Genomic DNA, 21,584 nt, shown 5'->3' on the forward strand with positions numbered 1-21,584 from the left:
GAGAGACCGGAGCGAGGAGCCGGGGCCTGATCACAAGAGCTGACAATCTGAGGACACAGCAATGCTGAATAACAGTCTACACTGCGTCACTAGATCCTTATACAGGGGTATAATGAGGCCTCACTGTACAGGAGAGACAGGAGCGAGGAGCCGGGGCCTGATCACAAGAAACAGCAATGCTGAATAACAGTCTACACTGCCTCACTAGATCCTTATACAGGGGAATAACGAGGCCTCACTGTACAGGAGAGACCGGAGCGAGGAGCAGGGGCCTGATCACAAGAGTTGACAATCTGAGGACACAGCAATGCTGAATAATAGTCTACACTGCGTCACTAGATCCTTATACAGGTGTATAATGAGGCCTCACTGTACAGGATTGACCGGAGCGAGGAGTCGGGGCCTGATCACAAGAGCTGACAATCTGAGGACACAGCAATGCTGAATAACAGTCTACACTGCGTCACTAGATCCTTATACAGGGGAATAATGAGGCCTCACTGTACAGGAGAGACCGGAGCGAGGAGACGGGGCCTGATCACAAGAGTTGACAATCTGAGGACACAGCAATGCTGAATAATAGTCTACACTGCGTCACTAGATCCTTATACAGGTGTATAATGAGGCCTCACTGTACAGGATTGACCGGAGCGAGGAGTCGGGGCCTGATCACAAGAGCTGACAATCTGAGGAAACAGCAATGCTGAATAATAGTCTACACTGCGTCACTAGATCCTTATACAGGTGTATAATGAGGCCTCACAGTACAGGAGAGACAGGAGCGAGGAGTCGGGGCCTGATCACAAGAGCTGACAATCTGAGGACACAGCAATGCTGAATAACAGTCTACACTGCGTCACTAGATCCTTATACAGGGGTATAATGAGGCCCTAACTTTACAGGCAAAGACCTAGAATGAGGACTGTGGAAAACGGATTTCTATTTAAAAAAGAGCCGTTTAAAGAGCCAAAAGAGCCGGCTCTTTATGACGTGCAGAGCCGAATCACCAAAAAGAGCCGAACTTCCCTTCACTACTGGGGGCTGAATGTATGTGAGGCGCGCTGACAGACTGCTAATGGCGCGGTTGTAGACTGCGCATGCGCAGTCACTAATGCTGGTTTATTTCGCGCCACATCGCTTCTATTAGGAACTTTGGCTAGGTGGCGCTATAGAGCGGCTTACATTGAATGGAAGGCGGTGCTGGGAGAGCGCGCTGCACTATACCACGCCCTTTCCAGGGGCGGAGTCAGTAAACCCTCGGCGATTCCCTCACACAGACGCTCATTCTCTTCCACCCCCAGAGGGCAGCGCGCTCCGTCCTTGTTTTCTCCGCCATTTTGAAGGAGTCGCACGCAGAGAGAAAGAGCAGTCTAATCAGCCAGTGGCAGAGCAGGACTCCAATACCGCCGCGAATATGAGCTCCCCGGTCAACGTGAAGAAGCTGAAGGTGTCAGAGCTGAAGGAGGAGCTGAAGAAGAGGCGTCTGAGTGATAAGGGCCTGAAGGCCGACCTGATGGAGAGGCTGCAGGCCGCGCTGGACGACGAGAGCGCCTCTGGCGGCGGCGCCGTGGGCGGGGGAGTCTCCGGAGAAGGGATGGATGTCGGGGACGAAGCCGAGCCGGGAGTCGGAGAGGAGGAAGACGACGAGGATGAGGAAGGCATGGAGGTGGGCGGCGAGAATGGCGGAGAGGCGAGCCAGGATGAAGGCGCCGAGGAAAGCAGTGCCGTGTGCCCGGAAGACGAGAATGGGGACGACCAGGGCTTCCAGGAGGGAGAGGACGACGATGAGGAGGAGGAGGACGAGGGCATCCCGGTAGGCCTGGAGGAGGAAGAAGAGGCGGACGAGAATGGCGGCGACAAGAAGGAGGAGGAGGGGGCGCAGCCCAGCGGTCCGCGGCCCCTCATGGCCATCAAGTGCGAGGAGGCGGGAGCGTCCGCCCGGGGCGGTGAGTGCTCGGTGTGCGCGGTCGGGAGCGTGTGACGTCAGTTCCGGGGCCCCGTGTGCGATGTCTGCACGCCTGCTCCGGCGTCAGCCATTCTGCCCCATCTGTGCCCGGGGTGGGGGAGGGGCGCGGCGTACAGAGCATGGGGCTGGCTGGAGAGATGGCGGCCAGCCTCCCCCCAGTGTGCAGGGATCTGGCCGATCCATTGTCCGTCTCTCCCATTCATCTTCTCAGACATCCATGAAGGGGCTTCGGTACAGTGGTCTGCTGTGTATGGGGCCATCAGAGGGATTGGCCTGTAATACACTGGCTCCCTCCTGCTGGCTTTGATGGGTCACTGGGAAGGTTTGGGCCTACTCCCAATGGTTAATGAGCTGCTGTCTTGGGAATCTGTGTCCTCTGGCAGTGGTGAGGAGGGATGTGTCATTCTGTGTGGTGATTATCTCACATCCCAGATTATAATCCACATGTGGAGCTGTGACAATGTGGACGCATTACTGCAAGTTGTGGCTGCTTCTTACAAAAGCTGAGTCCCATAGTGGCACTGGGTGTCTGCCCTCGCCTGAAATGCTGGTCCCTTATCTGGATGTAACCGGGGTGGTCTCGAGTGTTAGGCTGGGTTCACACGTAGCGGAACTCTCGCGGAAATTACCACGAGAATTCCATTCCGCGGGAAAATCGCATTTTAAATTCCCACAATTTTCCCGTGGAAAAACTAGCGTTTTCCAAGCGATCTGGAGCATCGCTTGGAGAACTGATAAGTTGGTCACACTCGTCAAACATAGTGTTTGACGAGTGTGACCAACCTATTACTATTGAGGCTGCCTATGCAGCTTCAATAGTAAAAGATAGAATGTAAAAAAAAAAAAAATTGTTCTCACCTTCCGACGTCCCGCGCAGCCTTCCCGCCTCTCTCCACGCTCCCGATTCCAGTAATCCTTTGTGACAATTACCGTGATGACGTCTGTTCTCACAGGATCGTGACGTCTCGCGGTCATTCGCGATGACCGCGAGACTTCACGATCCCGCGAGAACGGACGTCATCGCTCGCAAAGGCTTACTGGGACCGGAGCGGGGAGAGAGGCGGGAAGGCTGCACGGGACGTCGGAAGGTGAGAATAACATTATTTTTTATTTTAAATTCTATTTTTTTACAGGGATATGGTACCCAAAGCCCGGCGGACAGTCTCCTCTCCTCCGGACAGTGGGTACCATCCGCAAATGTTCTGCTTGCTTTTCGCATGGTGTGCACAGCCACATGCGGGGGAAGTAAGCGGAACAATGCATTCCTATGGGTGTGGGATCGCCACAATTCGGCGAAATTATGGGATTCCGCAATGCTGTGCTAATGCTGCGGTTTTTACCGCGACGGGATTGCTTCGCGGTAAACGCAGCATGCTCATTAATTTCGCTGAATTGCGGCAATCCCGCACCCATAGGAATGCATTCTTCTGCTTACTTTCCGTGTGTGGCTGTGCACACCATGCGAAAAAGTAAGCAGAACTATGTTTGACGAGTGTGACCACCTGTCAATCAGTTCTCCAAGCGATGCTCCAGATCGCTTGGAAAACGCTAGCAATTCTGCAAGCTAATTACGCTTGCGAAATGCTAGTTTTTCCGCGGGAATTTAAAATGCGATTTTCCCGCGGAATGGAATTCCGTGAGTTCCGCTATGTGTGAACCCAGCCTTACTGGCTGATATACTTTGTCCATTTCAGCTGCTTGTCAGGAAATGTCTTATGTCAAGATCTGGGAATCCTGCCCTAATGTCACACACGGCTCATTACTGCAGTGCTGCTTTGCTGTATCTTTTGAAGGGTTTACCCACAGGTGACAACACCGGTCTGCATGGTAGGCGGTACTGTCCGCCCCCTGGGGGCCCACCATGAAGCACCACTGATCTGATGGGGTCCCACTCTCATACAATTTATTCAGCATTTCTCTTACAATCTTGTATATGCTGCTCATCTGTAGTAAATGTTGGAACTAAGTGTTGTGATAATTGTTTGGGTTTACCCACTACTTGAGAAATCTTCAAGGGGTTTTCCCATGAACAAAAGTTCATTGTAATCAAAAGATCTTGGAATAATTTCCACAACTGGATGTGTTTAAATAAAATGTACATGTAAAATGCCCATACTGTGTAATGGCTGTATATGACCGTACAGGGACATGGTCTGATCATACTAAAGCTCCTGAGCAGGGGAGGAAGGAAAAGAGGGTATACAGACAGGAGAGTATGGGATCACAGCTGATTCTTACTGTGAGGTAAAATATTGTTTAAAAACAGTGAAATGTTTTACCTCACAGAAAAAGAATCAGCTGTGATCCTGAGCTTTCCTGTCTGTATACTCTTTTGCTTCCTCCCCTGCCCAGGAGCTGTGATGTGATCAGACCATGTTCCTGTAGGGTCAGACACAGCCATTACACAGCAGGGGCACATTTATAGGATTCTCGGCATTGGAACATTTAATCCTGTCCAGTTGTGGAAGTGATTACTATTCCAAGATCTGTTGATTAAAATGAACTTGTTTGTGGGAAAACCCCTTTAAGATTTCTCACCCCATGTAAAGTAATTATTAGATAAACTTAGCTGCTCCCCTCATGCAGTGCATTTACTGGAGATGTAGGCCGTTGGTCTTTGCTTGCACAATGTTATGCCCCGTGAGTGCTGCAGCCAGTCAGCAGCTGCTGATAGTGCTTGTAAGTGTGGTATCTTGGGATCTGCCAGTAGGATCAACCCTCCTAAGCCATGTATATTGGCATATATGTCATTGGAAGTTGAATAAAATGATACATTCATATCTGCAGTATGGTGTTTTATTCCAGAGAAAGCCACCTTTTTCTTATATGCAAATGAAGTGTTTCTAGGTCTGTGGGCCTAAGGCCTCTTTCACACTTTAGTTTTTTGCATCAGTTCAAATCCGCCAAAAAGACAGACAAGCGGATCCGTTCTCAACTGATGTGAACGGATGGCACAGGATCCGTTTTCAGACGGATCCTGAAAATGAGGAAATTTAAAGGAAACGCTGGCCGGGAAAAGGGGAGAGAGAGAGAGAGAATTTTTTTTTTTTTTTTGTCCGGCACCCAGAAAGAATTTCGGGTTAAATTAGTGTCTGGAGGATCCGCCAGAAAAAAAAACGTTACAAGCTCCGTTTTCAAATCTTTGAGGATGGTGACGGACAGCAACTTTTGGCGGATCCGCAAAAAAAACGGATGCAACGGACGGCAATCCGTCACAATCCGCCAGTAATGGAAGTCAATGGGGAAAAAAAACTGATCCTCAAAAGAAAATTGAGGATCCGTTTTTTTCAAAACCTGGCGGATTGTGACTGATTGTAAAAAACTGAAGTGTGAAAGAGGCCTAACACTGATCTATATGAGAATCTGCAAGCAGAGATATAACTGAAAGCAGGCGTTACCAGTGTCTTGATATGTAGATCAGGAGAGCAGACATTACAAGTTTCACTCTGCAGCCCCCTTCATTTATAATAAGATCTGGAGGCCGATTCTCATGCAGATCAGTGTCCAGCCCATAGAGCTTAACAGCTCATTTACATATAAGAAAAACGTGGATTTCTCTTGAATAAGACGTCAGATCACAGATATCAAGATATCAGTCATTTTATTCAGCTTCCTATGACTTGTTCTCATAATGACTGAGTAGGGTTGATCCTACTGGCTACATTAACACTGGACATTTGTTGCATATCTTGAACAAACAATGTATTAAAAGTGTTTTCTGGGCAAAATAAAAAAAATACCTGTTGCTTGGTATACTTGACATACAAAGCCTTATAAAATTTTAATTTTTCCCAGACAATCCCATCAATAAACCAGACTTGTACTTTATGCTACATATGAACTTGCAGTTTAAGTATGACTGCTGAAGCTCATTTACACGAACTGGGAAATATGGGTACATCAATCACTGCAGCAACTTAAATAGTCAATTATACAATGTCTATCAGCGAACAATGGGAAAAATGGTGTAGATGCTGGGGAATAAAGCTTTTGTTTGTTTTCTCCCCTTAGAAGGCAAAGATCAAAAGGATAAGAAACGGGGAGTGAAAAGACCACGCGAGGATCATGGTCGGGGCTACTTTGAATATATAGAAGAAAACAAATATAGCAGGTTTGCAGAGTACCTTCATCTAATGTGATACTTTCTATCTCCATACATCCAGTGGTCTTGTAACTAATGATGCCAAATTCTGTAGGTCTAAGTCCCCACAACCTCCAGTAGAAGAGGAAGATGAAAAACTGGATGAAACAAAGGTCCTTCTTGACACCTGTAAGTAGCAACGTCCATTTCAAAATCAGTATGTGGGCAATTAGTTGGGTTAATGCTTGTTGGACCTTGTCTCACAGGGTTTTTTTTTTTTGTTTTTTTTTTTTTTTTTTAGTAGTGCAAACATACTGCAATTTTAGTTGATCCCAAAACCATAGCTGCCATCATCTCCCAAGGTTAGGTTTTTCTCGAGGCGAAGCTTCCTTGAGAATGCCTCCTGTCTTCTGCTTTGCCATGCTGCCCTTTAAGCATGGGAGAGGCGCAGGGGGACCAAGGATGGCCGAATTCATTAATTTCTCCACCTGTATAGCGGCTCTTGCAGGTTGTAAAGCGGGATTTCCCAAATCCAGTCCTAGCAGCTCTCGCAACAGATCTGGGTTTCAGGATTTTCTTGGTAGTTCTATGACCTGTACAATATTATCAAGGCATCAGAAATTGCCTCAGATACATGCACCTGTGCAATACTAAGGAAATCCTGAAAACCTGATTTGCTGGGGGCTGCAAGGGACTGGATTTGGAAATGCTGGCATAGAACCTGCTTGTGGTGTGCTCTCCTTGCCTAGGTAACTAGCCACTTCAACATAATGGCCCGTAATACAAACTTTGAGCTGTACACTATGCCCCTGTTATTGACAATGGAGACTATTTATATTAAGCTTTTAAATGTGCTTTTTATTTTGAAACAACCTCTTTTAAACCTGGTTTTTATGCATCTTATATGTCCAGGAATTTTGATTTTTCAAGATCTACAACTTGTAATCCACTCCGTTTTTCTGTGGGATTCCTCTGACAGTTTTCTGTCAGTACTATAGGGAATGGACCATTCTTTCACCCAACCTTGTGCCTTCCATTATCCAGTGGCTTGCTTACACTGAACTAGAAGCTTGCTTCATTGTCATGGGCATCAGGAGCAGAGACAGACAATCCACAATCACCTGAAATCCTTTAGTGTCTCTGTTGCTAAAGACTGATTACCTTTAAAAAGAACCTGTCAGGTGCCCCATGCCCTCCAATCCATCAGCATTCAGCTGTGTGTGATTAAACTACCTCTGTAACCAGCCCTGTATAACATAATTCAGTTAAATGCTTTTAAAAAAGCTTTCATAAACTCTACTTTTCCCTATGCTAATGAGGGCTTTGACTTGTCAATAAGGCGTTAGTGTCACCAGATTAGTCAGCCCTCTTTCCAGGATGTCCCTCCTGACAGCAGCAGGGAAGACGTCCTTCGCCTCCTTGCAGGGACAGAAAGAGCACACGAGGTTAAAAAGTCTCCACCCACATTCCCTCAGTGTTTCTTCCTGTCCCTGCACGGAGGGACGCACAAGAGGATTCATATTGGGCAGAACGGTGGCTCAGTGGATAGCACTGCAGCCTTGCAGCGCTGGAGTCCTGGGTTCGAATCCCACCAAGGACAACATCTGCAAGGAGTTTGTATGTTCTCCCTGTGTTTGCGTGGGTTTCCTCTGGGTACTCCGGTTTCCAAAGACATACTGATAGGGAATTTAGATCGGGGACAGTGATGAAAATGTGTGCAAACTGTAAAGCGCTGCGGAATATGTTAGCGTTATATAAAAATAAAGCTTATCTTACCGGAGGGGTCCAGGGGGATCAGGCGGCCCAGCCAAACCTTCCTCCTGTGAAGCGGCCCCGGTGCTGAAACCCTCCTGGGTGGAGGTCCCTCAGCTGCAGAGACCAGGGGAGGGACGAGCCCCCTGGGTAGAGCTGCTTCCTCCCGCCTGCAGCACGGGGACTGGAAGTCGCGTGGAGGGAGACAGTGACGTCAGAGAGCCGGAAACACGGGCGCTCTGAAGAAGCAGAGCATTCCTGACCTCGCAGAGGCTCACAGCATGGAATGGAGACCCGGACGGGGTAAGTGCGCTCAGCGCAAACCGACCGAGACCCGGACTGCCCAGACCAGAGCCTGACTGTCCATCTCTTGCACTATGCAGGAAAAGGCACATCCGACAGTGCCCACTCCCACGACCCAATAAGTGTCCCGTATGCAGGGTTAAGCTCCCCAGCATGCACAAGAAGTTGTTGTGCGACACCTTTACGGCCAAAGTAATGAAGGGCGAACAGCCGTCCCTCCTATCGGAGATGAGATTGCTGATTCGAGAGGAGGCCCCCTTTTCCCAGCCAGTCCAGGTCCCAGTGCCAAGCGGACCAGTCAGGAGATGGAGCTTAGGAAGCTCCTTGGATTCGGATCAGGAAGAAGGTGAGGTGTGCGCTAATGAACCGGAGTATGAGAAAAGATGCCTCTTTTCCTCGGACGATGCGGACAATCTGATACAGGCGGTCAGAGACAATGCAGATTGAGGAGGTCCAGAAACCTCAGTCCAGACAGGACATGATGTTCGGGGGCCTTAGGGTGCAGAGGAAATTAGTATTTCCAGTGACCGACCATGTGCGAGCTATGGTCCTGGAGGAATGAGAGGAATCGGAAAAGCGTCTCGTGATGTCTCCCATTCGACTTCGAGGACATTAAAGTGTGGGATGAAGTTCCCAAGATTGATGTCCCTGTGGCAAAAGTGGCCAAGAAAACAGCTATCCTCCTTCGAGGACGCCTCTAGCCTGAAGGACCCCTTGGATAGGAAGTGGATAACCTACTAAGGCGGGTGTTGTGAGCTCATTTTCTTGTTCACCTTTGATGTCCGATTAACTCCCTCTGCTGGTGAAAGGAGGTGGTGAAACTGATTTGGATGGGAGAAACCTGTCACCTGAACAGGTGGATTGCGATTGGACATCCGGAATCTCTGAGTGGATATAAGGCAGCCGACGCCCTGTAGGGTTGCTGGTGATTTCTCTGCTCTGAGCTCTGGCCTCCAGTTCAGTTCCTGTCTTCTAAAGCTAAGTTTTGCTCTGTTATTGTTCCATGAGATTTTGTCTGATTTGCTTAGTTTTGTGTTCTGCCAGCCCCGGCTGGGGCTCTGCTGAATTTCCATTTTTGTCCTTGATCGGTTAAATCTCTTTTGCTCTGTCTTCAGAATATATCGGAGTGCTGATGTAGGGATTTTGAAGTCTAGTGACTTCAGGGCCGGTTTTCATATCAGACGTGTTGGGACATTTTTGGTAGGGTTTTTGCGGATTGCAGCCAGCATCTTTTCTGTCCTTTCCTATCTAGTTAGTTGGGCCCCATCGTTTGCTCTGCCTGTCTTTCTGTCTGTTTGTGTTTTCATCTGTTTTCACCGACAATACATGTTGGGGGCTGTCTTTTGCTTTGGGGTCTGCTCTGGGGCAGCTTAGATTTCCCCTTTCTTTCTTTAGGCTTATTTAGTTCTCCGACTGTGAAGAGGCGTCTAGGACCACCATAGGAACGCGCCACGGCTACTGTTAGTTGTTGTGAATATGATCAGGGGTCTGCAATCTGCTAGCTACCAACCTCTCCGGTTTTCTGGACTTGGCTTGCATTTTTGTTTTTTCCTCCTCCGGCGACTCATTCATAACAGGCGGGCCTGGGAAACGTCAGCAGCCTTTATTAAAACAAACGTAGCAGCTACTTCGGTAGCAAGATCTATTTTTTTTATGGTTGGGGCAGTTAGAGAAACACTCGTCTAATAAAACCCCAAGGGTGGAAATTATAGATTCACTCCCAATTATGAAGTCAGTCACAGCTTTCCTAGCTGATGCATCGGCGGAATCCGTGAGATTTTCTGCCCGGAATGGCTTTGTCAAATTCTGCTCGCAGAGCCATCTGGTTAAAGACCTGGACAGGTGACTGAGCCTCTAAAAACAAGCTCTGTGTCCTTCCCTTCTCCGGGTTAAAAGTTTTTGGCCCAGTTTTAGACAACATATTAGAAAAAGCATCCGATATAAAAAAGGGGTTCCCAGAGGAAAAGAAACCTATGGACCAGCCCTTTCGTAGACCCGGTGGCTATAGAAGACATCAGTACTATAGATACCAGGGGAGTTCTCAGAGGGGTTCCTACGGTAGCACCCACTCCAGCTGGAAAACCAACACGTCAAGATTCTATCTGACAATGTGACGGCGGTGTCCTTCCTGCGGCATCAAGGGGGAACCAGGCATCGGAGACTCCAGGACCTAGCAAAGAAGATTTTTTTTTTTCCTGGGCAGAGAAGACAGTTCTATCAGTAACAGCCGTCCATCTCGAAGGATCCCAAAATACAGTGGCAGATTATTTAAGCAGGCAGAAGATCTGTCCCACGGAGTGGGAGCTGAACACAAAGATCTTCCAGAACCTATGCCAGCGCTGGGGAAGACTGCACATAGACCTCTTCGCAACTAGGAAAAATACTAAGACGTACAGGTTTTTTTCTCTGAATCCGTTGGACAACCCAGAAGGGGTTAGATGCTCTAAGCCAGAAGTGGGGGCAAGCTCTCTCCTACGCATTTCCCCCTATAGCTCTCATTCCAAACATCCTCAGAAAGATTCAGGAAAATCAGGCAAGAGTGCTACTGATAGCACCTTATTGGCCAAAAAGGAGCTGGTTTCCACTCCTGGGGATTATGGCAGATCGACCTGTCCTGCTTTCACAGAGGGAAGATCTCATTCACCAAGGGCCGGTCTTTTACCAAGACACGGGAAGACTTCACCTGTCAGCCGTAACTTCTGCGATATACCACAAAATATAGAAAAGATTGTCTAGATTGTGGCAGGCCCGAATCAGTGGAAGGAAAACCAGACATCCCAAAAATACTCATTTCCTTCAGGCAGGCTTTAATAAAGGACTTAGGCCTAGCACGCTGAAGGTCCAGATCTCAGCATTAAGCTCCTTTTTCAATTACCCCTTGGATTCCCATCCCTGGGTAATAAGATTTATCAGGGCAATTCACAAGTTACATCCCACATTCAGGAGGTCAGTCCCCCCATGGGATCTTAGTCTTGTCCTGCGGTCTCTTTGCTTAGATCCCTTTATCCAGAGCCAGGAGATGCCCACTTCACATCGAACCGTGAAGGTAGCATTCTTAGTGGCGATCACCACAGCAAAACGGATAAGCGAGATACAGGCGCTATCTATCCGAGATCCATATCTCCGAATCTGGGAGGATCGAATAATCATGAGACTAGACCCCATCTTTTCGCCCAAAACCTAAACCAGGAGATAATCTTGCCTTTCTTTTGCAAGAACCCCTCAAATGATAAAGAAAGGGCCCTGCACGAATTGGACGTACGCCAGGCAGTTATTGATCAAGGCCACGCAGGGTTGGAGATGGGACCATAACCTATTTTTACTCTTTGGAGGGAAAAATAAAGGGAGGAAGGCCTCAAAAGCCTCCATCGCGAGGATAACCTCACTAATTAGTTTGGCCTATGTCTCGGGGTCCCCCCCAAGAATGGTTGAAAGCCCACACACGAGCATTATCAGTTTCCTGAGCAGAAAGGGCAGGGGCTTTGGTAAACCAAATCTGTAAGGCCGCAACCTGGTCCAGGTTGGACACATTCTGTAAACTTTACAAACTAGACGTATTGTAAAGTAGACTGCTTTTGGGAGAATGGTCCTCCAAGCAGTCATCCCACCCTAAGGGGATACTTTGCTATTCTCCCTGGTGCTGTCAGGAGGGACGTCCTGGAAAATGGGCATTAGACCTACCGGTAATTATGTTTCCAGGAGTCCATCCTGACAGCACGGATAGTTCCTTTCCCGAATTGTCATATGTTGTAATATGATTCTGTAAACAAAGTGTTCAGTTGCATCATCCACGGTGTGGTACTTCGAAAAACACTGACGGAATGTGGGTGGAGACTGTTTTTAACCTTTTGTGTGCTCTTCCTGTCCCTGCAAGGAGGCGAAGGACATCCTCCCTGGTGCTGTCAGGATGGACTCCTGGGAACATAATTACCGGTAGGTCTAATGCCTATTTTCCATGTCATCACGCCCCTGTGGACGTGATAACATTTACATGAGCGGGCCTAATCGTCAGCTCATTCAAATCTGTGCATGCGTTCCACTCATTCCAGCTGGGTCTCTGAAGCCGGGTGTATGCTTCCCGGTTTCAGAGATGCCCACTGTGCATGTTCGGAAGTTTAGACGATGGCTTCCGGTCATATGCAGTGCCCGTCTCTGAAGCCGGGAAGTGTACACCTGGTTTCAGAGACGCAGTGTCACTGCTAGAATGAGCGGCACGCAGATTTGCAGGGACTGTCGATGTGAGCGGCTTGTGTAAATTTGTTATCATGCCCACAAAGGTGCCATAACATGGAAAGAGGACTGACTAATATGGGAACTAGCGCCCCGTTGACCAATCAAAGCCCTCATTCGCATAGGGAAAGCAGATGTCATACGTCCTTCTTTTTTTTTTTTTTTTTTTTTTTTTAAATCCTTCAATTACGTTATACAGGGCTGGTTAGGGAAGTTGTTTAATCACACATAGCTGAATGCTGAAGGATTGGAGGGCATGGGGCACCTGACAGGTTCTCTTTAACATGCAGTGAACAGTAAGTTAAGCAGCGGGGAGTAGACTAGTGGTTGGGGCGACATATCTAAGCTACATTTTGCAACTGAGCCAGCTGCAAACTGGTTATTGGGTGTCTAAATGAAGAATGTATGGTTACTTTGAAATAAAAATTAAGCTAACATGGCAGTAAGTAATTGTCCTTATGACAGGGCCTCTTAAGGCTTCTTCAGATTAACAGATGATGCAGTACATTTTCATCAACAATCTGCCTGTAATAGGGCAAGGGTGTCAGATCCGGGATGACTGACCAAGGACGTCCTCAATTTCTTTAGCAAATGTCGTTTTATATACACTTATAAATTAAATTACATAATTCTGAAGTAATATTTTTTTAATTTTTTTTTCAACAGATAACTGTGATCTCCACTTCAAGATCTCACGAGATCGTTTAAGTGCCACTTCACTTACAATGGAGAGTTTTGCTTTCCTGTGGGCTGGTGGCAGAGCCTCTTACGGTGTCTCAAGTGGCAAAGTCTGCTTTGAGATGAAAGTAAGTTATGTTATAGAGAGGTCATGTAAGTCAGTTTATTTTTTTGGCATCTATACTAAATGTCTTCCCCCCCCCCCCCCCCCCCCTCAGGTGACAGAAAAGGTTCCTGTGAAACATCTGTACTCCAAAGATATTGATGTACATGAGGTGCGCATTGGTTGGTCCTTGAGCTCCTGTGGATTTATGCTGGGTATGTAAAATCTGAACAGGTTTTCGGGGTTTTTTTATAAATGATGCCTAATTTCTGTATAATGCAACAAACTCTCTAATATACTTTTTTTTTTAATACTAATTTGTGAGTGAATGTAAACACTAGTTGGAGGCAGCAGTCCTGTGTACACCTAGTCCTGCTCTCTGCTGTGAAGTGTATATATTGGTTCCCAGGCTAAACTACCTGGCCTGCAGGACGTAACAAGAGGTACTGGTGATGGACTCAGGATGGTGTGCCTGCATTGCTCAGTTAACTGCAGGAGTAGGTGGATACTAGTTTGCTGCCTATGCATGTAAGGTGTTCTGTCACTATAAGCAAACCAAAGGGACGGAAACCCCTTTAAAGGGACTCTATCACCCCATGTGACGCTTTTAAGCTATTACTATGGGCATTCACGTAATACAATGGTTAAACCAGTATTACCTGTATGCCTTATAGCTGTGGTTTAGGTGTTGAGAAATGCACTTGCCTGTGCAGAAGCAGGATGGAGATGCTTCCATGAAAATGGCGGATAAGGCACCCATAACTGCATGGGCACATGCACGGGAATACGGCGCCACAACTGCACGTAACGGAAGTGTGATGTGCATAGGAGGGGGGTGATATTGTAATGAAGAGAGTAGGCAGGGATTTCTTCCAGGCATCGCACGCCCCTGGAAGAAATCATTAGCATAAAACTGCATTTCTCAACATGTTGACCGCAGCTATGAGGCATACAGGTAAGACTGGTTATAGTAACTATTGTTACCTGTATACTCATAGTAATAGCTTAAAAGTGGCTGGGGGCTGACAGATTCCCTTTAATTCTGCATGTTCATCTTCAAATCTGTATGACTTTATAATCAAGAGAGGAGTGTTTTGGTTTTTTTTTTTTTTTTAATCGAATGAAAAGTATAGGAATCTTGGTGACTGATTAACTGACCATATGTTACTCTGCGTCTAACAGTTTTATCTATTTCTGATTTGTCTGTCTTGTCATTTGTCCCAAATTGATTTATATAATTTCCATAGGTGAAGATGAAGACTCTTATGGCTATTCACTAAAAGGAACCAAGTCGTGCAATGCGGTGACTGAAGAGTACGGTGAGAAGTATGATGAGAATGATGTCATCGCCTGTATGGCGGTAAGTTTCTTTGCCCTTTTGTATGAAGATCAGATATGCATACTTTTAGCATTCAGGATGTATGTATTCTTATGCATTTTATATTCTACTTTTTTGTGTCTTGTAGAATTTTGAAGGTGAAGAAATAGAGCTTTCATTTGCGAAAAATGGGCAGGACCTAGGAGTCGCTTTTAAAGTGGATAAAGATATGCTATCTGAGAGACCACTTTTCCCACATGTCCTTTGTCACAATTGTGCTGTTGAGTTTAACTTCGGCCAACAAGCTGAACCATTCTTCCCCGTTCCTGAAGGTTTTACGTTTATTCAGAATGTCTCCCTTGATGATCGTTTAAGAGGTCCTGTAGGGCCTGAACAAAAGAAGGATTGTGAGGTGCGAACATTACCTGTATTTCTCATTCATTTGTGTGGTAATTGGCCCTCTACAATGCAGTTCTCATCTTACTGTTTTTCCTATTCTTAGGTTATCATGATGATTGGTTTGCCAGGAGCTGGGAAAACTACTTGGGCCAATAAACACGTTTCTGAGAATCCTGGAAAATACAATGTACTTGGAACAAACAATATTATGGAAAGAATGATGGTAAGATTAATGTGCTTCACTCCTAATTCATTAAATGGTGTATGACTTCATGAATTAGGAGCATCTGACTCCAACATGCCCTCAAGACTGGCGAGAAAATTGAGTCTATATGAATCTGGGCATTACCTGCAGTATAACATACTTTTTTTTTTTTTTTCCTCTCTCAGGTTGGTAACAAAAACATGACTGACACAGGAAAACTAAATGCTTTGCTGCAGAGGGCCCCTCAATGCCTTAGCAAATTCATTGAGATTGCTGCTCGGAAGAAGAGGAACTTTATTCTAGATCAAGTAATATTTCTTAAAATCGCACTATTATGATACAAAGATGACAGCATGGTGTCTATCTGCGGAGCTAGAGCAAAGAGCTTCCCAAGTATCTGATGGTCCCAGCCCATTCTTTTATTTCATGGACTGCTTCACATATGAATGGCTGCCTCTACAGCTATTACTTTCCACCCATTCCTGTGTGCATTTCTGAGGGTTAAGCAGTCATAATGGACCATTCTTACCTGTCATGGCCTTTATAGGGTAATTGTGGCTAGAGTCTATAAAATCTAATAATTAAATCAGACTTGGTGTATTTGATCGGCTTTAATAAGAGCCTAATCTCTAACAGACATCCAGCAGATGGTCACAGAAGACTGCTGGTTATAGTGGCACAAGTAGCACCTACAGCAGAGCTGCAGCATAATGGTGACCTTGACCTGGCTAATCGGGCATGCAATGTGATCAGTCCTATTACTGTCACACAAACATTTAATGTTTCTATTGACTATTTTGCATGCTACATAGCTTGAATTTTTAGGCCTTCTAATGGTGTTTTGACTGAAAGATTGTAACTGGTTTTGCTGCTTTTTCTTCTTCCTCCTTTCCCCCCCCCCCCCCTAAATGGGAGGACATGGAGGAATGTCCCCCATCCTTGCACAAAAAAAGTTGGCTAAATGTATTTTTTTTCTATTGTTATAGACAAATGTATCTGCTGCTGCCCAGAGGAGAAAAATGTGCCTGTTTGCTGGATTTCAGCGGAAAGCTGTTGTTGTGTGTCCAAGTGATGAGATTTATAAAGAGAGAACTCAAAAGAAAGCAGAAGTTGAAGGAAAGGACCTTCCTGAGCACGCTGTGCTGAAAATGAAAGGTGGGTATACAAATCCTTAGTCTCATCACGTCAAACATGACACACAACATATCTACTGATGTCAAACTCTGCCTGTAATGTTAGTCTCATGGTGAAAAATACATTCCATACTTTGGCCTTTTTTACAGGGAACTACTCACTACCAGAATCCAGTGAGTGCTTTGATGAAATTGTTTATGTGGAACTGCAAAAAGAAGAAGCGGACAAACTTATAGAGCAGTATAAAGAGGAGAGCAAAAAATCTCTTCCACCTGAAAAGAAGCAAAATGTGGGAGCTAAAAAAGTAAACAAGAACAAAAACAAGTCCAGAGGTGGAGTGGGGCATGGTCATGGTGGACATAGAGGCCGTGGAGGTGTAGGCTATAATATGCGTGGAGGAAACTACCGTGGTGGAGGTTTGTAAAAATTCTACTCTACTTGTTCCATAGAGTAAGTCGAGATAGCCACTTCATAATAATCTGTGGAAAATATAAAAACAAAATTAAATCAGAAGACAAGGCAAAACTCTTAACAAAAGATTATAAAAAAAATATGGGGCATCTTCTGAGTTACTAATGTATGTATTGAATTTTTGTTTCTAAAATTCTAATCCTCTTTAATGGAAATGACTTGTGTAAAATGAACTTTTTAAAAAAAAAAAAAAAAAAAATTACTTTTTTTAATGTATAGCTCCAGTGAATCGTGGCGGATATAACAGGAGGGGTAACATGCCACAGCGCGGAGGCGGTGGTGGAGGTGGAGGAGCAGTTGGCTATCCATATCCTCGTGCACCAGTCTATCATAACAGGGGTGGTTACAATAACCGTGGAAACTATGGCCGTGGAGGTGGTGGTGGTTCTATGCCCAGTCGTGGAAACTACAATCAGGTATATTTTTATTTGCTTGACGTGAGTTAAAATTTTCTATCAGGATTAGCCCCATTACAAATGTTTGTTTATATATCATAAAGCCATAGTTCATATTAATTAAATTAAACTACATTCAGATGACTTTAAAGCCTACCTTCTCTGTATTTGTGTAGCAGTTTTCTTATCCACTTGAAATCATTCTTTTCCATTAAATAAATTGCTTTCCTTTGACTTAACTGAACGTTTCATACAGGGCTATACAGTGCAACTACTCTAGAGTAATAAATCTTCTCACCTCATGTAGAATTGATAAAAGGTGGTATAAGCTAAAAATAATGTATTTTTCGGACTATAAGATGCACCCAAGATTTATACAGTTGAAAATGGGAAAAAATATTTCCTACAAACCAAAACTTCCCTGGCGGTTTAAGGTGTAGTAGAGGTCAATATTCATAATTTTATTTCCCTAGGATAGACTATGGAGGTAATTGTTTGTCTCTCTGCATTATTTTATTTTACTCATTTATATAGCACCATTAATTCCACAGCGCTTTACAGACATTATTGACTTTGTCCCCCTGATGGGGCTCATAATCTAAATTCCCCATCAGTATGTCTTTGGAATGTGGGAGGAAACTGGAGAATCCGGAGGAAACCCCAGCAAACACGGGAAGAACATAAACTCCTTGCAGATGTCCTTGGTGGGATTTGAACCCAGGACCCCAGCGCTGCAAGGCTGCAGTGCTAACCACTGTGCTGCCTTATGTGCATTATGCACAAATCTTTACAGCATGCATGTTATGTAAGCTCTGCAGCGCACACACATGCACAACTCTGCTGAACATGCAAGCTCTGCCATACCCACACATGCCCAGCTCTGCTTTATTTTGAAAATCCTTCCTGGTATGTGGTTGACTGTGCGGTCCTTCACTGATAATTGTCTTGTAGGAGAGAGCTGGTCCCACACTTTAGCAAGAGAAAAATGGATTTTTTTTATTTTTTTTTTTTAAGTTTCTTATAGTCCAAAAAAACTATGTAAATGAGTTATACTAAAACTGTTTCTATGCTGACTAGATGTCTGTTTTAACTCACTATTTTCCCTCTAGATATTACATTTCTTATTGTATCTAACTTTATTTTTAATGCCTGGCTTTTGTTACATCCGCAGAACTTTAGAGGACGTGGAAACAACCGTGGCTTCAAAAACCATTCTCAGGGTTACAACCAGTGGCAGCAGCAGGGCGTAAGTATTGTCTGTGCAAACCTAGGAGAGTCCTCAACAGTGACCTGCTACAGCCTCACCCAAAGACGCACCTGACTCTAGATTTAGATGATATTCCACTTACTGCAGGATACATTAAAGGATCTTTCGGTATCTAGTCACAATTAGGCTCCTAGTTAAATGAGTAAAGAGATGAAATTCAAATGTTACACATAACCAAGCAGTTCTTGTTGGCATCTAAGCTTACAAGCTTGTTAACATGTTAATATTTACCCCTTTTTCTAATTGCAGCAATACTGGGGTCAAAAGCCATGGAGCCAGCAGTACCACCAAGGATATTATTGAATACCCAAATAAAAATGAACTGATACACATTTCTCTTCAAAACCTTCACAAGAAGTCGACTGTTTTCTTTAGGCTAACTTTAAAACAAAACAAACATTCCACAAGAGGAAGTGCCTGCGGGTTCTTTACTGCTTTTGGTTCATTTTAGTTGCTTTTTGGGTTGAGTTTTGTTTTTGTACATTTTTATTGCAGTTTTAAAGTGATTGGATTGCTAAGAACCTCAGCATTGTGCACGATAAGAGAATGTGACAGTATTTCAGGGTTTTACATTTTATCTGTACATTTATTTTTTTTTTTTCCTTTTTTTTACCATATAAAAAGTAAAGAGATTGCTTTGTAACTGGCGTTTTTTTTATTAAGCAAAAATGACTCCATTCAGCACTAGGAAAGGAAGTCAGCAGTCAGGTGTAGCTGTCAAACATTAACATGAAGACATAAAGGTTTTAGGCTTGTTTAGTGGTCCCTTGATGACCCTCATTTACTATACATCGTGTTAGTTCTGGGAGTGAACATCCTGATCTGTGAGGGCATGAAGGCTGTTTGACAAGTAAACAGTATAGTCTTAGAAAATTAGAAATTAAATAAAAAAAAAAAAAAAAAAAAAATTGCAATCAAGTTGATGAGGTTGGAGTGTATGTCAATAGCTTTTACATTTTCTGCTTTACCTGTGGAAACCGTAGAGACTTTAACTTGTGAAGGTTTAAAACTGTCTTTGCCATTTGTTAAATTTTGATTCTTCAAAGAAAAGGCGAATGCCTGTTTCTTATTAAACTAAACTTGTAAATCTAGTTGTCTGGGATCTGTATGAAGTTAGCTGTGTTTGTATCTCCACCTCCCCTTCCCTTGCAGTTCTTTGCCTAGTATGCTTGTAGTTGCACCATCCTTGTAAACTAATGATATTGTGAGTTATATTACTATAGCATTTTTTTGGAAAAATGTCAGTTCTTTCCATTTTGCCTGCTAACCTCTAACGAGGGTGAGCTGGAATCCATCCATAGAACACTTGCAATAAATAAAAAGTGAATTACACTCTTGTGTTTGGGATTGTCACCAACTTCTGAGAAACCTAATCCCTGCCCCATACAACTGCCATGTCTGTGATATGCTTAGACTTGACTGCAATTAAAGAGATGGAAGGAATGTGCTGATCTCCACACTCTCTCCACTATAACCTAGTGGATTGGGATGCCGTCCATTTTACAGCAGTTGGCCTTGATCCATATGCACATCTCAAAGGCCATGGCATGGCAGTCGCCTCAGATATACACCAGCTGCTTTATGCTCCCCAAGACCCGTGCAAAGCAGTTCTGCGGTGTCCCAACCCTGCGATGAGAAGCATGGTATAAAGTATACCGTTACATGGAGGGATTTTCACCTATGTCCCAGCTGAATGGTGCAAAATACTATGGAGCAACTGACGTTCTGTGGCTTAATGCCCGTAAGGTAAAGTTTGTCAAGCCTGACTCCCGTCTTTTAACTTTGGATGGGAGCCTCTCCAATGAACTGACTTTGTAAATACATGCTTGATTTACTATTCTAATTAACAAGTTTTTGGTAAGTTGTATAACTCCGTTAATCCCTTTTACACAAAGGGATTGTCCCCACTTTTAGTCTGAAATAAAGTACTCCTATCATTTCTCTGGTGCCTTATTAATTTCCTGTGTGGTCATTTTAAGAAAATGGCAACGTTTACAAATACGTTGTCATGGTTCCAAATGTAAACTTTGTATAACCATATCAGGGTCTGGTGTAAAGATTCAGAAGTGTTGGCTTACATAACTAGGTTTGTAATTTGCCTTTGTTTGCAATAAGACTGAAGAATAAAAGCAGTAAGCAACCACTATAGGCAGGACAAAATCAGAAAATACAAATAGTGGCAGCCTCTTCCAGAATGGTGGGCTTTGCCTGAAGAACTGCTCGAGAGGTATAACCTAACTTTAGAGAGTTTGCTGGCGTGTCATGCTGTACACAGTGCTAGGAAGAAAATCTGCAAAGGCTGTGTCTAGGGGCTGCATTGTTATATTGAGCTCCAATGGATTCAATGGTTTTCCGTCTGAAGTATTTATTACTTCCAGTCCCATTGGCAGTACTGCATTTATGCTTGAGAAAGCTCTATACTTGTGGAAGTCTACACAGTTTGAATTATTTTAGTTTTGCAAACCATCTTCCCCATCCCCTTGCTATAAATGAGAAAACGGGACATTGTAGCTTCTGATTCTTTCATTGAAGTCACACTTGAATTTATATGCTGCAGTGCAAACATTTGGATATTTGGTATTAGCATGGCACAGGTCATACCAACAGCTAGTCAATCTGCATGTTTTTGTACTTACAGGTACTCAAGCTGTTCGTTTTTTGTTTGTTTATAGGTGTGTGAATATCTTGTTTTTGTGTTTTTCAGAAATCCTTTACATGAATTCACTGTCAAATGTGAGTAACTTCCCACCAGACTTTTACATGCACAGTATATTTACTTTTTTCTTAAAAGAAGCAATCCTATTAATCTTACTTGCCAATCCTGTGTAAACGTGTACTGTAAATGCAATCACTTACTTATTGCCGTGTTCCCCGGTTTCCAGCACAGCTGTGGTCCTTTTTCATGCTAGTTACTGCAATTTCAACCAGGCAGCTCACACTGGGTTCTGCATGAGCCAGGAGTCACCTTTAAAGTGTAATTCTATGGCGCCTTGTTATGACACTCCATAGACTTGCCTTGTATTGGTGACTTCTAGCTCACACACAACCCAGTGTGAGCACTGGCGACCGGGCAAGACTGTGATCGTTGAGTACTTGATTGCACTTAATGTAAATGGTGCGCATGTTTACACTGATTTAGCTAATAAAGAAGCGCTCCAGATTTTTATTTATTTTTAAGTCCTGGAGTGGTGCTACTAATGTAAGTTCCCTAGTCTTATAAGTACCAGCCGCTGTCTTCAGCTTTCTGGTCATGCGCTGTCATCTTGTGACAGCAACTTTTGA

General features: G+C 44.5%; 1 protein-coding gene across 1 annotated transcript; it reads left to right on the forward strand.

The window, feature by feature from the left end:
• Positions 1–1,252: 1,252 nt before the first annotated feature.
• HNRNPU (heterogeneous nuclear ribonucleoprotein U) lies at positions 1,253–20,243 on the forward strand. Its single transcript, XM_073545151.1, has 14 exons — positions 1,253–1,946; positions 5,978–6,077; positions 6,163–6,236; positions 12,999–13,138; positions 13,229–13,328; positions 14,361–14,473; positions 14,580–14,843; positions 14,934–15,053; positions 15,221–15,343; positions 16,022–16,190; positions 16,319–16,585; positions 16,860–17,056; positions 18,207–18,281; positions 18,552–20,243. Exons 1-14 carry the CDS (start codon positions 1,415–1,417, stop codon positions 18,603–18,605), a joined length of 2,328 nt encoding a protein of 775 aa, XP_073401252.1. The 5' UTR covers positions 1,253–1,414; the 3' UTR covers positions 18,606–20,243.
• The last annotated feature ends 1,341 nt before the right edge of the window (positions 20,244–21,584 follow it).

The sequence above is a fragment of the Dendrobates tinctorius genome, unplaced genomic scaffold (assembly GCF_039654945.1).
Source record: "Dendrobates tinctorius isolate UK_male_01 unplaced genomic scaffold, ASM3965494v1 ptg000140l, whole genome shotgun sequence".
NCBI lineage: Eukaryota > Metazoa > Chordata > Amphibia > Anura > Dendrobatidae > Dendrobates > Dendrobates tinctorius.

Excerpts from the sequence above, each read along its gene's own strand:
- HNRNPU (XM_073545151.1), top strand. The coding sequence starts at position 1,415 with ATGAGCTCCCCGGTCAACGTGAAGAAGCTGAAGGTGTCAGAGCTGAAG. Across the intron at positions 13,139-13,228 it reads AAGTCTGCTTTGAGATGAAA|GTGACAGAAAAGGTTCCTGT; the intron begins GTAAGTTATGTT and ends CCCCCCCCTCAG. Across the intron at positions 16,191-16,318 it reads CGCTGTGCTGAAAATGAAAG|GGAACTACTCACTACCAGAA; the intron begins GTGGGTATACAA and ends CCTTTTTTACAG.